At 45.0% G+C, this 12,816-nt stretch overlaps 2 protein-coding genes across 2 annotated transcripts; both read right to left on the bottom strand.

The window, feature by feature from the left end:
* On the bottom strand, positions 1-7,853 carry ccnf (cyclin F). The gene is made up of 17 exons (XM_049745461.1): positions 6,569-7,853; positions 5,669-5,820; positions 5,401-5,507; positions 5,256-5,323; positions 4,841-5,034; positions 4,684-4,737; positions 4,492-4,596; positions 4,185-4,262; positions 3,953-4,107; positions 3,719-3,883; positions 3,512-3,635; positions 3,132-3,309; positions 2,968-3,055; positions 2,577-2,676; positions 2,363-2,496; positions 1,921-2,096; positions 1-1,827 (listed from the first exon to the last, which is right to left on the bottom strand). Exons 1-17 carry the CDS (start codon positions 6,579-6,581, stop codon positions 1,373-1,375), a joined length of 2,346 nt encoding a protein of 781 aa, XP_049601418.1. The 5' UTR covers positions 6,582-7,853; the 3' UTR covers positions 1-1,372.
* A 127-nt stretch (positions 7,854-7,980) lies between these two features.
* LOC125983929 (transmembrane protein 100) lies at positions 7,981-12,705 on the bottom strand. Its single transcript, XM_049745656.2, has one exon. It carries the CDS (start codon positions 10,462-10,464, stop codon positions 10,096-10,098), a length of 369 nt encoding a protein of 122 aa, XP_049601613.1. The 5' UTR covers positions 10,465-12,705; the 3' UTR covers positions 7,981-10,095.
* Positions 12,706-12,816: the final 111 nt, after the last annotated feature.

Genomic DNA, 12,816 nt, shown 5'->3' with positions numbered 1-12,816 from the left:
CAAGTTTCACAATCCATGATTTATTTAAAAAAAAAAACTAACATTCAAAAACATCACAGCTGTGTACTGTATGGTAGAAAAATACTACCTAACGTGTGAACGAACAAATTTGTTTCAAGCACATTCTCAAGTAGTAGTAGCACATTTGTTCTTCACATACTGTGCACAAAAGTACAGTACATTTCAGAAAACACAGGCGAGAACCAGTCCAACAACTGATGTTATTCATATTGATATCATAATATGAATGTTCAGTCAACTATCATATAAAAAAAATGAATTTCTGAACCTGTCCGATCTATTTTCCACGACAACGCAGCCATGTAAAATGATGTTAAACCGGAGCATCAAATGATAATCCACTTGCATTCAGTCTGGAATGTTAGAAAAATAAACATAAAATAAAAAACTAAATGCCAGACTTAATTATCACGAGAGGCAGAGCTTGGGGGGAAAAATAAAAAAATAAATAACACTGAATGTGGAGACCTCGGCAGTGTCTTTTTAGTGTGCTGCACTGATGACTGAAGAGCACATGTTGAGATTCACATTTTTTTTTTTTTTTAAACTAAAATAACAACAGTACCTTTGGCACACAGCTTGTTCAGTGGCTTGGCAAATACAAGATGATCTTGTAAGGACAGTGCATTTGAAAAACGGACAAAACCCCAAATAACCGAAGTTAGGGTCCCCTCACAGTTTACAACTATCCACTGTAAAAAAAACCAAAAACAGGTCCTGAGGTACGTCGGTAGTTTCATAAAAGACAACTAGAGGTTTCAAATGTTTTTTTCTTCCTGTAAACAAAAATGAAACGTACTGCGTGATCATCAGTGCTGCCAAGATTTTACATTTAGCGTCATTAGTGATAGGGAAAAAACAACAACGTAAGATTAAGCTCTCAATGGTTCAGAGAAGGCGGCCCACTCACTTACCGCAATACTTATTCGTTTTATATTTACCGCTGATGACGGCTTTTTTTGCCTTACAAATATTTACTGCAATTATGACTTAATTCCATCCACATCAAGTTGCGACCATTGAGTTATTTTGTGCCAAGTGTTTTTTACATTCTAATATTATTAGATTTAATATTAAATCTATTAATTTTACATTAATGTGCAATGAGCTTCTTTTTATGGGTTTTCCCTTTTTACCAATATATCCAATAATATATCTATGATAATAATGAGAGTTCATCACTCTGTGTTTCTCACCCAGAATAAGATCTGTTCTTAATACTAATGCCTTTGGTCCAAATTGGGATAGTTTCGTTTCAATTAAAAGCCATTTTTACATACACTATTCTCGAATCGTGACATTTCATGATAAACCTAAAATGCATTTTCGTGCATCCTGAAACAGTTGCTGTCTACAGAATCCGGAAGCCCACATTGGCTGAATACTGCTCATCTTCCGCCTCTTCCTCTTTTTCCTCTTCCCTCTCCACCTCACCTCCACTGTGCGCCGCAGAGTTCTTCCGCTTCACTTGTTTGCTGGAGTGGCCCCGAGGCCTTTGCATGGGGACCAAAAGGCGAAAGCCCGGCTGGGAATGAGCCGAGGCGGCCTGGTTGGGGTAAGCGGCAAAAGTTTTGAGCGAGCACGGGACAAGAGAAGAGGAAGAGGGGGAGCAGGACGAAGACGTCGAGCTGACACTCGGCACCGACGAGTAGCCTGAACTTTGAAGGTCCCTGGAAAAGAAAAGGCTGCGGGGTTCTTTGGGGAGGCGGGCCTGGTCGCTTTCATCCTCTTCGTCGCTGGACAGCGCTCTGCAATTCTCTTGACTGGTGTCTGGGATGGCATCCATATCGATGGGTATCATGGAAACTGTCAACAAGAGAAAGACGTCATAGGATTTAAACAGTGAACGGAACTGATTCATCACGAGCAGGTGGGGGGGGGTCACATTTCCACACTCACAATCTCCATCTTTCTCCCACTCGCTCTCCTCGTGGTCACCCTCGTAGCCAGAGGAGGTTGTGTCCAGACTCCAGTCCAGGATGTCTCCCAGCAAACTCTGCTCCTGATTGGACAGCTCTGCGGTGGGCGTGGTCACTCGGCTGCCTCTGTCTGTCTGCGTGCCAGCATTGCGGCTCCTAGGGAGAAGATGAGAGGTTGGGGTGAGTCATTAGATTGTCTCACAGATGGATCCAACAAACAAACCCCTTCTGGACTAAACAGTTCACGTCTGTTGTGAGGTGGAAACTTGTAGGATGCAAGCTAAATGAGCACAGCCAGAAGGAGGATTTGTCATTTTGTGACTCATTCATTCATTTTTTTTTTTTGTCTGTGTGTGTGAAGAGGGAAAACAAACAAAAAATAAAACTACAACATTTCAAGTAAATATTTTTGTGTGCATTACTTTTTACTGGTACTGGTAGGTGAGGCAAGGAAGACATGGATTTCTGCTGTTGGGCCAGTGGGACTGGGAGGCTCCAACTGAGGTTCCACTTCAGGAATCTCAAGAATATGACACAGCTCCTTGTAATCCATCACCTTGGAAAGCAAAAAAAAAAAAATTGGTTTATAAATAGCCATCATTTTGGAGACAGAAGAGACCGTAAAGGTGCCTGTACTTTTTCCCTGCTGATGTGCTGGTAGAGGTCATCTTCGAAGCGCTGCTTCACGCCAGTCAGAGACACGTGTCTGTAGTCTGTCGGAGCATCTTGATTGAAACTGGAGAAAAAAATGGAGGGGGAGGCACACGTTTCAATTCCACATTTTAACTTTTGAGCCCTATACATTCGACATCCATCTACAATAATTGTGCCTACAAGAGACGCTTTTACCAGAGATGTAACCAAACCACTTTTTAAACACAAAATAAAAATCCATCAAGGTGGACAGTTTCCTCGGCAACGACGCAAATTATAGGTTGTTGTGAAACCGGTGAATAGCAGGATTCAACATGTGTGTGAAGCGGGGCTGCATAATAGTGGTCGATTGTGCTCGTCGACAGCGGCTTACCACTTGACATAAAGCAGCACGGCGAGCTGAGTGAGGTCTTGCTTGGAGAAGCCGGTGTAATCCACCAACTGACTGGGCCAGACGGGAGCTGCGTTTGTCAAAAATAAAACCAATCAATCATCGGATTCAAACGGCGGCTCTCGGCCCGGGCGGCTGCTCTTTACCGTAGTGATGCAGCGCTCTCGTGAGCAGCAGCACGGCGCAGGCCATCTTGGCGGACCTCGCCGTCAGGGCCGTGTGGAGCAAGGACAGCTCGCAGATGTAGCTGAAGAGGTGAGCGGTCCGTCCCGCCGTGGGGAGGAGGGACAGTAGCACCTCGCCGTAGTCCAGCAGCGTAGGGCTCTGAGGTGGACCACACGGAATAAGAAACATAGTCCATCCTTTACAGACTTGCAAACCACTTTATTAGGTACACCTGTGTGTCTGTGTTTGATAAACCAATTAAATAAAAGCATGCATTGGGTCTTATTAAAACAACAGGCAGTAAAATGGCTAGATTGTTTTTATTTGGACAAAAACAATTTTTTTTTGTAGTTAGACTCACCCTAATTTTCCCCTCCAGCACAGCGACGACCTCTCCCATCATTCGGACCAGGTCCTCATACTTGTAGGTGTTGTCCGTGAGCCACACCGCTTCTCTTATGGTAAGAATATCCTTACTGATATAGCTACAAAAGAGAAAAAAATCTCAAATCTAAAAGAAAATCCACCTCCCTCCAATACGCAGTAACCTGAAAACGATTATTCTTACCGTGTACAAACCACCATGCAGGCAATCCCCAGCAGCTGAAGGCGAACCCTGGGGACGGAGCGCAGCGCCAAGTAGCGGTCCACGCAGCCGACGGTCACGTGCAGCATCAGGCTGGAAAAGTCCTTCATGGTGGTCACCTCCACCAGCCAGTCCACCAGAATGTACCTGCAGAGAGACAAAAAAGGGTGAGGAGCCAGCGGAAGGATAGCGTTACCGCCGAGGAATTGCGCTTACCTCATGGTGTCTTTAATGCCCCGCCTGAGGATAGCGTCACTGCCGTGCTGTTCGGCCTGCTGGGAGGTGTTAAAAAGTTGAGACACCAAGTCTGCGCAGGCTTTAGCCTCCAAGCCCAGTGGATTGCCACTGCTGCACACTTTGGCCAGGGAGAGCTGCAAGGACAGAGGCAAGCTGTTAGACACATAACATTGAAAATTAATTGTATCACGTGTATTGGACACAAACTAACCTGCGCCTCCCAGCATCCTTTTGCAGCGCAATCCCGGAGGGTTCGAATACACTGGAGGTACCTGCCGGGATCTGACATCTGCAAGTCACAAAAAATGTCATCTGTTTAGTTCACTGGGGGAGTGAGAGGGAGGGAGGAAATAAGCTTAAAAATATTCAAAATGGTTCCACCAGTCACAGGTAAGCTATCTCATTTGTAAACAAAACTTGACCCTCTCAAATCAAATATTTACATTTTTTCAGGTATTTTTAATCAACTTTGAAACCCCCAAAGTTCAGTGCCAGGATAGTGGAAATATTGAACTTACAGCATCTTTGCGGTTGTGCTCCCACACAAGAAAGCAGCTCTGCAAACAACCTGAACGTGAAGACTCTTCCAACATGGATATGGCTTCAGCATGTTTGTCATCCTCCTAGACGAAGGTAGGAAAAGCAATGAGTATCACTCCAAAAAATTAAAAGTACAACGCTGACCACACCCGGATCTAGGTGAGACTCACCTCAAATAACTGCAAGATTCTTGCCAAGCAATGCAACAAGTGACCCTTCTTTTCCTAGGAAATGAAAGATGGGAAAAATTAGCGACACATTGTAAGCTTTTGAGAAAAACAAAAAACAAAAACAAACAACCCTGTCTACAATTTTATGGCAGCCCACCTTGTTGTCACACTCAGCCTTGAGGTGCTCAAAGACGACCGCCTTGCAGCAGCTGCCGGTGGGCGACCACGGCGGCCTGATAAACAGCCAGCTGAACGGGTCGGCGGCAGGGGAACGCAGGCTCTCGGCCAGGCTGAAGAAGTGCGACGCTTTACGCCCGCACACGTCGGCGCGACCCTCGTCGCTCAGCAGCGCTATTTTACGGGGAAGGTTGAGCTTGAGTTGAGGCACATTTGGCCAGAAGATTTCAGTTAAAGTGCAAACTATCATTCTTGGAATTTTTTTAGGGTGACAGTAAGAATAATTGGGCCCAGAATGGGTAAAATAATATTTCAAGTTGACTGTAATGGAACAGATCACCTTGCATGTGTTTTAAAGATTCTGCAGTAGATGAGGAAATATAAATTTTACTTACGTCCTTCGTTGTACAAGTAAGCGATCCCTAACTTGATGGCAGCTTCAAAATTCCCTTTTTCAGCAGCTCTGTGAAACAAATATTTGTTAGGCCAAGAAAAAAAAGCATGAAGAAACATACTGATTGATATAAATATTTTTTTTACCTTTCAAATAACCACAAATTTTTAGGGGATGGCCAAGAATCTCTGAAGCTGGTTCGGGCCCAAACACTGGCGTGGTTGTCAACAATGTCACGAAACTGAGAGTGAACCTGCAACAGAGAGCGCTTCATTTAGTCAACACAGCCACAAAAACTAAAGACGCTCAAGCCGAATAAATGCAGGGGGGCACGGCGAAGCGTGTGCTTGTGAAAAGTGGTGTAGACTTGTCAATTGTGTGTCTATGTTACTAATGATGAAAATGGTGACTCACAGCCCTGACAGATGGCAGGTCTTCAGCAGGGAGGCACTGGAACACACAGAGAAGGACCTCCTTGGGTAGACTCAACAAAGTGATGGTTGGCGTGCGCAGGCGGACCCTCTTTCGAACCGGGACGGAGTAGCATTTTGGGCAATGGCAGTGGACTGATGACAAAACAAGGCAGTGGAAAGTCAGAACATGTATTGGGTTTTTATTTTAAAACAGTCTGTCACAGACTAGGAAAACTCATTAAAAATTCAGATTCACAAATATTATACATATTATTGCACTCCGTCTTAATGTCAGTTTCTGCATATTTTAGCTGTGCTAATGTTTAGTTTTCAATTTTCTTCAATTGTCTTCATTGTGCCATTTTATCATACTAAAAAATTGCATGGGAAGAAGTAGGCATTTTCTCGCCTTGACGTCATTCCCCCCACGTTCAAAAGTAGATTTAACAATTGGAGTATTAAATCTGTGTCAACTCATTAAACCACCAACTTATATTCAATACTGAAAATAACATTTAAAAAAATATGGAAAGAAAACATCCTTTACTGACTAGAGTGGATCGGAACGCGCTGGTGAGCTCAACAAGTCAACCCAAGTGAGCGCTCAAATTTCCCTCCTGCGGCGCAACTGGGGTAAACTTTAAATATACGCTAAAATTTCTCAAAATTCAACATTCGCAGTATACTTTTTGATAATTTAAAAACGTAATAGTCATGTTTCACAGAAATACTGAGGCTAATAGCGCGTTAATATACACTATTTAGCCTGTATGCAGAGCTAGCCATGCTAACTCGGTAATAAGTATTGCAATAGTAATATTGTATGGAAGTCCTTCACATGTATTAGTTACAACATTTGCATCAATAAGAGATTATTTAAGAGGAAAACAAAAAGACTTACCACCGGCTTTCATTGCAATTGTACTCAATGTACAGTATCTTGAATCTTCCCACCGGCGATCTTTGTAGCAGCGATTTAAACTAGTGTTAGATACACCGAAACACGTGCAAATTTAAAACTATCTTTATGGGGAAGCTTGTCGTCAAATGACTCCCTCGCTTTTCCAAGTTGGAGCAACACAAACTACTAATGTTTGAAAATGCTGGCTGAATTCAAATCCAACCATAAGTCCCGACTTGCTCGGCACGCCCCGAAGCTCTCTGAGCACCGCCCGCGTCGACTGTTTAAACACTACATTTGATCTGATTGGTTGTGCTGAAGTCCGCCACCATTGGCTGGAGTCAGCCAAGGCCGCTCTTATTGGCCGGAGTTTTATAAACATCAGAACACCACGACGCAATTGGATAAAATGGTTGCAATTCGAAGTACGCGCTCGCCAACGAGGGCGTGGCATTGGTTGACCTGATTATCAAGAACACCCATTGAGGATCGTATTGAGGATTATGGGATATGTAGTTGTGGATAATAACGTACAATTTAAAGGTACGGCATTTAAAGAGACAGACACAATCACCAGAGGGATAAAGTAAATCTTTAACTTTTTTTTTAACTACTCTATTGAAAGAATCGTGTTCAAACAAGACATTGTACAAGATGATCGTACCCAAAAGAAAAAAAAAAGAAATAACTGCAGCCGCAATATTAAATTCTTACAAGAGTATCAGGACATAACTACTAAAACATGATCAACTTAAAATGCAAAACTATATCAGGAGAAAAAGAAAATGGACCTTAATTATGTGTTTTTTCAGATTAGAATTTTTCCAATGACCTGGTGGATTCAAGTGGATTTTAACATTATTTTTTTTTTCCAAAATACAAAGGGAATTATTCCAAACTGTGTTTTGCGATCCAATTGTTTTGTAACTCAATGACCTCAGCTGGAGCAGAGGCTGGGACATTCGTAACGTGGCTGTTTCCATGGAAACTCCAATCCAGTACACTCAATAAAACACAAAGTGACCAGTAAAAGGCTCAGGGGAAACAGAAGGTTTAACCACAGTTAAAAATAATTACTACCAGAGAATAAAAACATTTACTGTAATTGATTTATGAACAACATTTCTTTCTAAATTCTATGAAATCAAAGATGGTTGACTGCCAAGTGCACAGAAAGCAGCGGAGATGGACAGGCGGATGAGATGCTCCCACATCTTGTTTCCTGTCATCTGTGCTGAGGCTTGCAAAGCAACCAACCGCTTCCACCACATGTGCTCCATGGCCCCGTTAGCCTCCACACCCACTTTGTTCAAACATAAACGTCACACACATTCGCACTCACACGCAGCTGTTTTCCAGTAAAATTTTCCTGGCGGCATAACAAAAAAAAAAATAAAATCAAATCAAAGACATTTATTTATTGTTCACCATTTATTTACACCATTGTAAAATGTACATCTACATAGAAATATACAATACAAATATAAAGTTGTTGCATGTACAGGACCAATACACATCTCCACCAACAGCAAAAGCAGAAAACATTGTCGTCCTTGAGGCAAAAGTACAGCACTACAAAGTTGCCCGACCTTGCACAGAGGTAGAATTTCCCTTAGTTTTCATATTTAAAGGCAGAAGGGAAAACAAAAAACCTACAATATCTGGTCACTGGTCTGTCGACACTTCCAAATTCTTCCCAACCGCATGATTCGATACCACACCAGCGAGGGTTTAGAATTCATTACTTCACAGGATACACTCTTGATTGTTAACATTGAACCCGATTTTTAAAATGGGAGACCTCACATGACATCCGTTGTAGTACCAAGACTGACTTGTGAGAGAAGCCAAAGTGCATCCAGACTGCCAGAAAAACAAAGAACAAATTACAACACTTACATCTCACTGATCCTTTTTGAGTTGAATTAAAACTTATTGATTAAATGGTCTCATGGGGCCTGATTTCAATTCAACCCTTCAGACACGCCATTGAATCCCTTATTTTCCCAGGCCAGCGATATGTCATTTTCCTCCCAGTTGGGGTTGACTTTGGCATTAAGTGTTGTTGTATCTGCTACTTCTGGATGCATAGACACATTTGATCGGCGAGTTAAGTTATTTTCGAGAGTAAGGTGGGGGCAGGGCATCAATCTTAATCTTACATACATTCAGAACATTGGACTTTGGACAAGACATTAAGAAAATTAATTTTGGTCACAATACAGATCCAACGTGCTCATAAAAATGCTAATTTGTGACCACAAAATACAAAATGGTGGCCACTTCATACATTTTCTTATTTCAATATTATAATTTGGATGTTTTGGCTGGATTATGTCTTGCTTTGTTAATCACGCTACACATCTGAATCCTATAAGAGGTAGCGTTTCATTGTGAAGTCAGCATTCACATTCATCAAATGGAAAAAAAAAAAAGTTCCATATCAATTTGCATTCACAACTCACCGATGGTCACGAGTTTGGAACAGCGAGTTAAAGACGACAACCCCGGGACACAAGTTCCCTCGACAATGCTACATTGACTCGCTAGTTTGCTCCGTTTCACTGAGTGTCTAATAATCATTTTCAGCTGTGAAAACGATTAGCGGGTCGTGTAATGGGAGATGGACGAAAAAGTGCTGCCTGGGAAAGGAGCACGAGGTTGAGCGCGAGGGCATGAGTTCATATGGAAACATACGAATGTGACAAGAGCCTTTTTCCATGTGTGCTTGGTCAAGGCACGAAGCGGGAGGGGCTTCTGGCTGAGCGGGATCAGACAGGGTCCCAGTTATGGCATGTGTCCTTCAGTAATCCTGGCCTGACTTGTGCGGAGTTGAGGTACCCCGCACAGAGATCCCCGTCATCGCCCATTTGGGGGCTTTGCTTGTGTAAATATTGGTGTTCCTCTGTAAGAAGGTCCCGGAGTCTTTCATTTTGAGGACTCCGATTTGATGCCACCATGGAGATCTTCGCCGACTCAAGTTCCACTCTCCCGTTGCATAAAAAAGCCCCCCCGACACATTGCTGCGGTGTCACAGGACGAGGGAGTGACGCCGTCCGCTGACGTGGGTGCGCTGCTCTTTGGGCCCCGAGTATCGGGTTGCCGTCTTCGGGCCCTTTCGGAGAGTCACCTGTTCCGGGGCGGGAGGAATGCCGCGACTGACGCGGCCGGTGACGCCAGCAGTGACTTTGGCGGCGCTTCTGCATAGCGAGGGAGCTCTGCCAGTGCGCGTAAATATGCACGCGGTGTGCCGTACATATTTGCTTCGTCTCCTTGGAGGTTGTTTTGACACTGGACACCTGCTTGATGATAAAACACTATGTGAGACACGGTGTATCGCTCCTTGCCAATCCAAAACGGTCCAGACTAAACAGATCCGGAACGTCTGTACATTGGCCGCCCCCAAAGCTGGGAGAAGAGAGGAACGAAGGCATACGCCGGAGGTGGAGTGCTAGCTTTTTCAGTCAGCTTTCCAACCTCCGCTTCGGAAGTTCCGACAACACTTTCCCCCTCTCCTCGCGTACGCTTCACAGCGGACACTGCTCCGAAGCAAAGGAGCCTCCTTCTTTCTTTTTCCTCCTCTTCCTCTTGTGGACGCTCCAGCAAGCGGTGGCCATCAGCAGAAGCAACAGCCCGGAGACCAGAAGCACCAGAGACACCACCTTGGTTTGGGGCAAGTCGTTGTAAGCGTAGGTAACCCCCGTTCCTGCTGCCCCGATCACCAAGGAGATGATTCCAAAGGGGAAGATGCAGCGGTACCAAGACTTCTCCATACCCCCCGTAGCCTGGGACAGACGCTCCAAGGAGGAGAGCACCTCCGGGACTTTGGCACTTCCGGCTTCTAAGGACTGGCTCTCTTGCGGCTGGCACGCAAGGGGCCCTGTGGTGCAGCCCATCCTTGCTGCAGGGGCAAGTCAGTCTTCGCTTGAGCCCCTTTTGTACAGTCACTTGGATAGAGAAAGTCCAAACAGAGAGACGAGGTCTCTGCAGACAGGAGCAGAAGAAGCTTTCAGATGAAGTTGCTCTGAAAACCACCCTTACGTTCTCCCCCTCCCTTTGTGAGCGTCTCTACTCTGACTCTCTGGCAGCACATTGTGCACTGGGACTGAGCGCAGTGGCGAGGCTCATATAAAGCAGCGTGGGGAGGGGGAGGAGCTCTGGGGGAGTCCGAGTCCTCCCATTGGTCCTCTTCGGGGTGACGATAGCAGCGAAGGGGAGCGTTAACAGCTTCCTCTTTTTTCCCCCGCATCTCCCCATCAATGCCTCACATTTGTTGTATTTTCGATGTTATCCAGTCGGGGAAAAAAAAAAAAAAAAAAAAAAGCCAGAAGCCGTGACGGAGAATCCCTTTGACGTAAATTTGATATGCTCTGCACCACTCTGCAATAACAAAGGTGTGTCGCTTCACCACCATGTAAAAATTCCCTCCTGATGAGGGGGTCTTCATTTGGATATCTACCCACGCCTTTCCGTGCAGCGAGCAGGCAACATGTTTACATGCATAAACGCTGCTAGCCATCCCCTCGCTCAATATCAAAGTGGTGCTCGGGTTACCCGATCTCACGTGGCCACTGAGTTGAGTCTTTTATGACTGAAAATGCGACCAAAACGAATTAAGGGTTGAAAATTGCAGGAAGTAGGATGACTTTGGCCGTCTTCCCGTGATTCGATAAAAGGACGGCTGCTCCTCAAGGCCCGCATTACGAGATAATTGAAGACTTAATATTCTCATATGAACCACATAAGATCTTCCGAGATAAGGTACACTTTTTTTCCTCCCGTAAGATACAGCACACTGTTTTGCTGTGATATTCGAACATCTTGCTCAGGGGAACGTTGGAAATGGAGAGTACCACACACCCATATGCAGCTGAACACGGTGACTAAGCGGCCAATGCTGTTGCGCCAAAGGAGACCTCGAGAGGCGCAGAAGCCAAAAACAAAAGATGGGAACAGGAGGAGAGGAATGTTTTTGTAAGCACTGAAGGAAAAAACACGTTCAAGAGAAAAGCGGAGATTCCTGGGGGAGCTTTCGAGTTTCTGTGGAATTTCTTTTTTAGCTTCTGGGGCAAAATGAGAGATTCTTCAACTCTGGGTGAGAGGCGGGTTCCATTGAGGTCGTAGGACACATGGAGACAAGCGTTCACGCTCGCATTCAAAACCCGTTGATGACCGAGTTGGCCAAGCACGGCAATTTTTTCATTGCGGTTATGCTTAGACTCCATGAACCCTACCTGGCAGGCGGCCACAACTCGTATTTGACAAATGAGTAATTCTGCTGATAGCTACGGTTGACATCGGAAACAGAATGTCGTCCTCACCGGAAAATGAGGATATTGGGAAAAAGAGAAAAACGGGCATGAGACAGGCAGGGCGAGGCCAAGCGGGCGGGAGCGCTGACCTGGTGACAGCTGAATGATTCCGGTCAGAGAAAGGCTGCGCTACGTCGGCGCCACCACAACTTGGACCCGAGCTGATACGACCTGGCGGAGGATGCTGTCTGAGACTTCTGATCCTTGACGAGAGGTCGGACTTTTAAGATTCACTCGGTAGAACATGTGAACTTCAGCTCTTTTTCTAACCCCCCGCCCCCCAGGAGGGAAACGTTGGCAGTTCCAGATCGTAGCATACGGCCGAGCACCTCCCCGTGTGTATCATCTCAGCCTTGGTGTGTTCAGAGAGCAGGCTTCCAACACCCACGTCCTGCTGTGTGAACTCGGAGCCACCTGTCGCCCCGTCTGGCAAGTCTGAGGCCATCCGAACGTCATCTGGGGGCGCAAGCCCTCAAGGCCTCTTTCGAGGCTTCCGACGTATTCCCCTAACGTCACATTTGCTCAGTAAATAAACCCACAATGGCCGAGTTTCTCCGCATCACAGATGGGGAATTACTTTGTACTCTACACACTTCACTAGAATGAACCATTTTAGTGACATCTTTTAATTCCCTGAAGTCTGTCGCAATGGCTTGAACTTCTGACGGTTCTTTTATCTTTATTGTCCGAGATATTAACTGCGAACGACTAGTTTTCAAAGTTAGACTGTGTGGGGCATTTTAATGGGAACCACATCAACTGAGAGTTTCGAGCCATTTTATGCTCAAATATTGAATTAAACAATCATGAACAATGTGGTGGTTGACTTACTTTGTGCGCCGGTTCAGTCGTCACTTATTGCGAATGGTGGTCCAACTCTGCGCGTCCCCTGCAACAGGCGATGTAGCAAACACAAAAATTTATTTTTATATTCCA

Source organism: Syngnathus scovelli, chromosome 16 (assembly GCF_024217435.2).
Source record: "Syngnathus scovelli strain Florida chromosome 16, RoL_Ssco_1.2, whole genome shotgun sequence".
NCBI classification, from domain to species: Eukaryota; Metazoa; Chordata; class Actinopteri; order Syngnathiformes; family Syngnathidae; genus Syngnathus; species Syngnathus scovelli.
The sequence above is the reverse complement of the archived record's forward strand: the minus strand, read 5'-3'. Positions and strand labels throughout refer to the sequence as shown.

What these genes read in the sequence shown, in the direction of transcription:
- ccnf (XM_049745461.1), bottom strand. An exon ending in AGCACAACCGCAAAGATGCT is followed by an intron (nt 4,263 to 4,491) that starts GTAAGTTCAATA and finishes TGTGACTTGCAG; the next exon opens with ATGTCAGATCCCGGCAGGTA. An exon ending in GAGAGCGCTGCATCACTACG is followed by an intron (nt 3,056 to 3,131) that starts GTAAAGAGCAGC and finishes TGACAAACGCAG; the next exon opens with CTCCCGTCTGGCCCAGTCAG.
- LOC125983929 (XM_049745656.2), bottom strand. Translation starts at nt 10,464, where the DNA reads ATGGGCTGCACCACAGGGCCCCTTGCGTGCCAGCCGCAAGAGAGCCAG.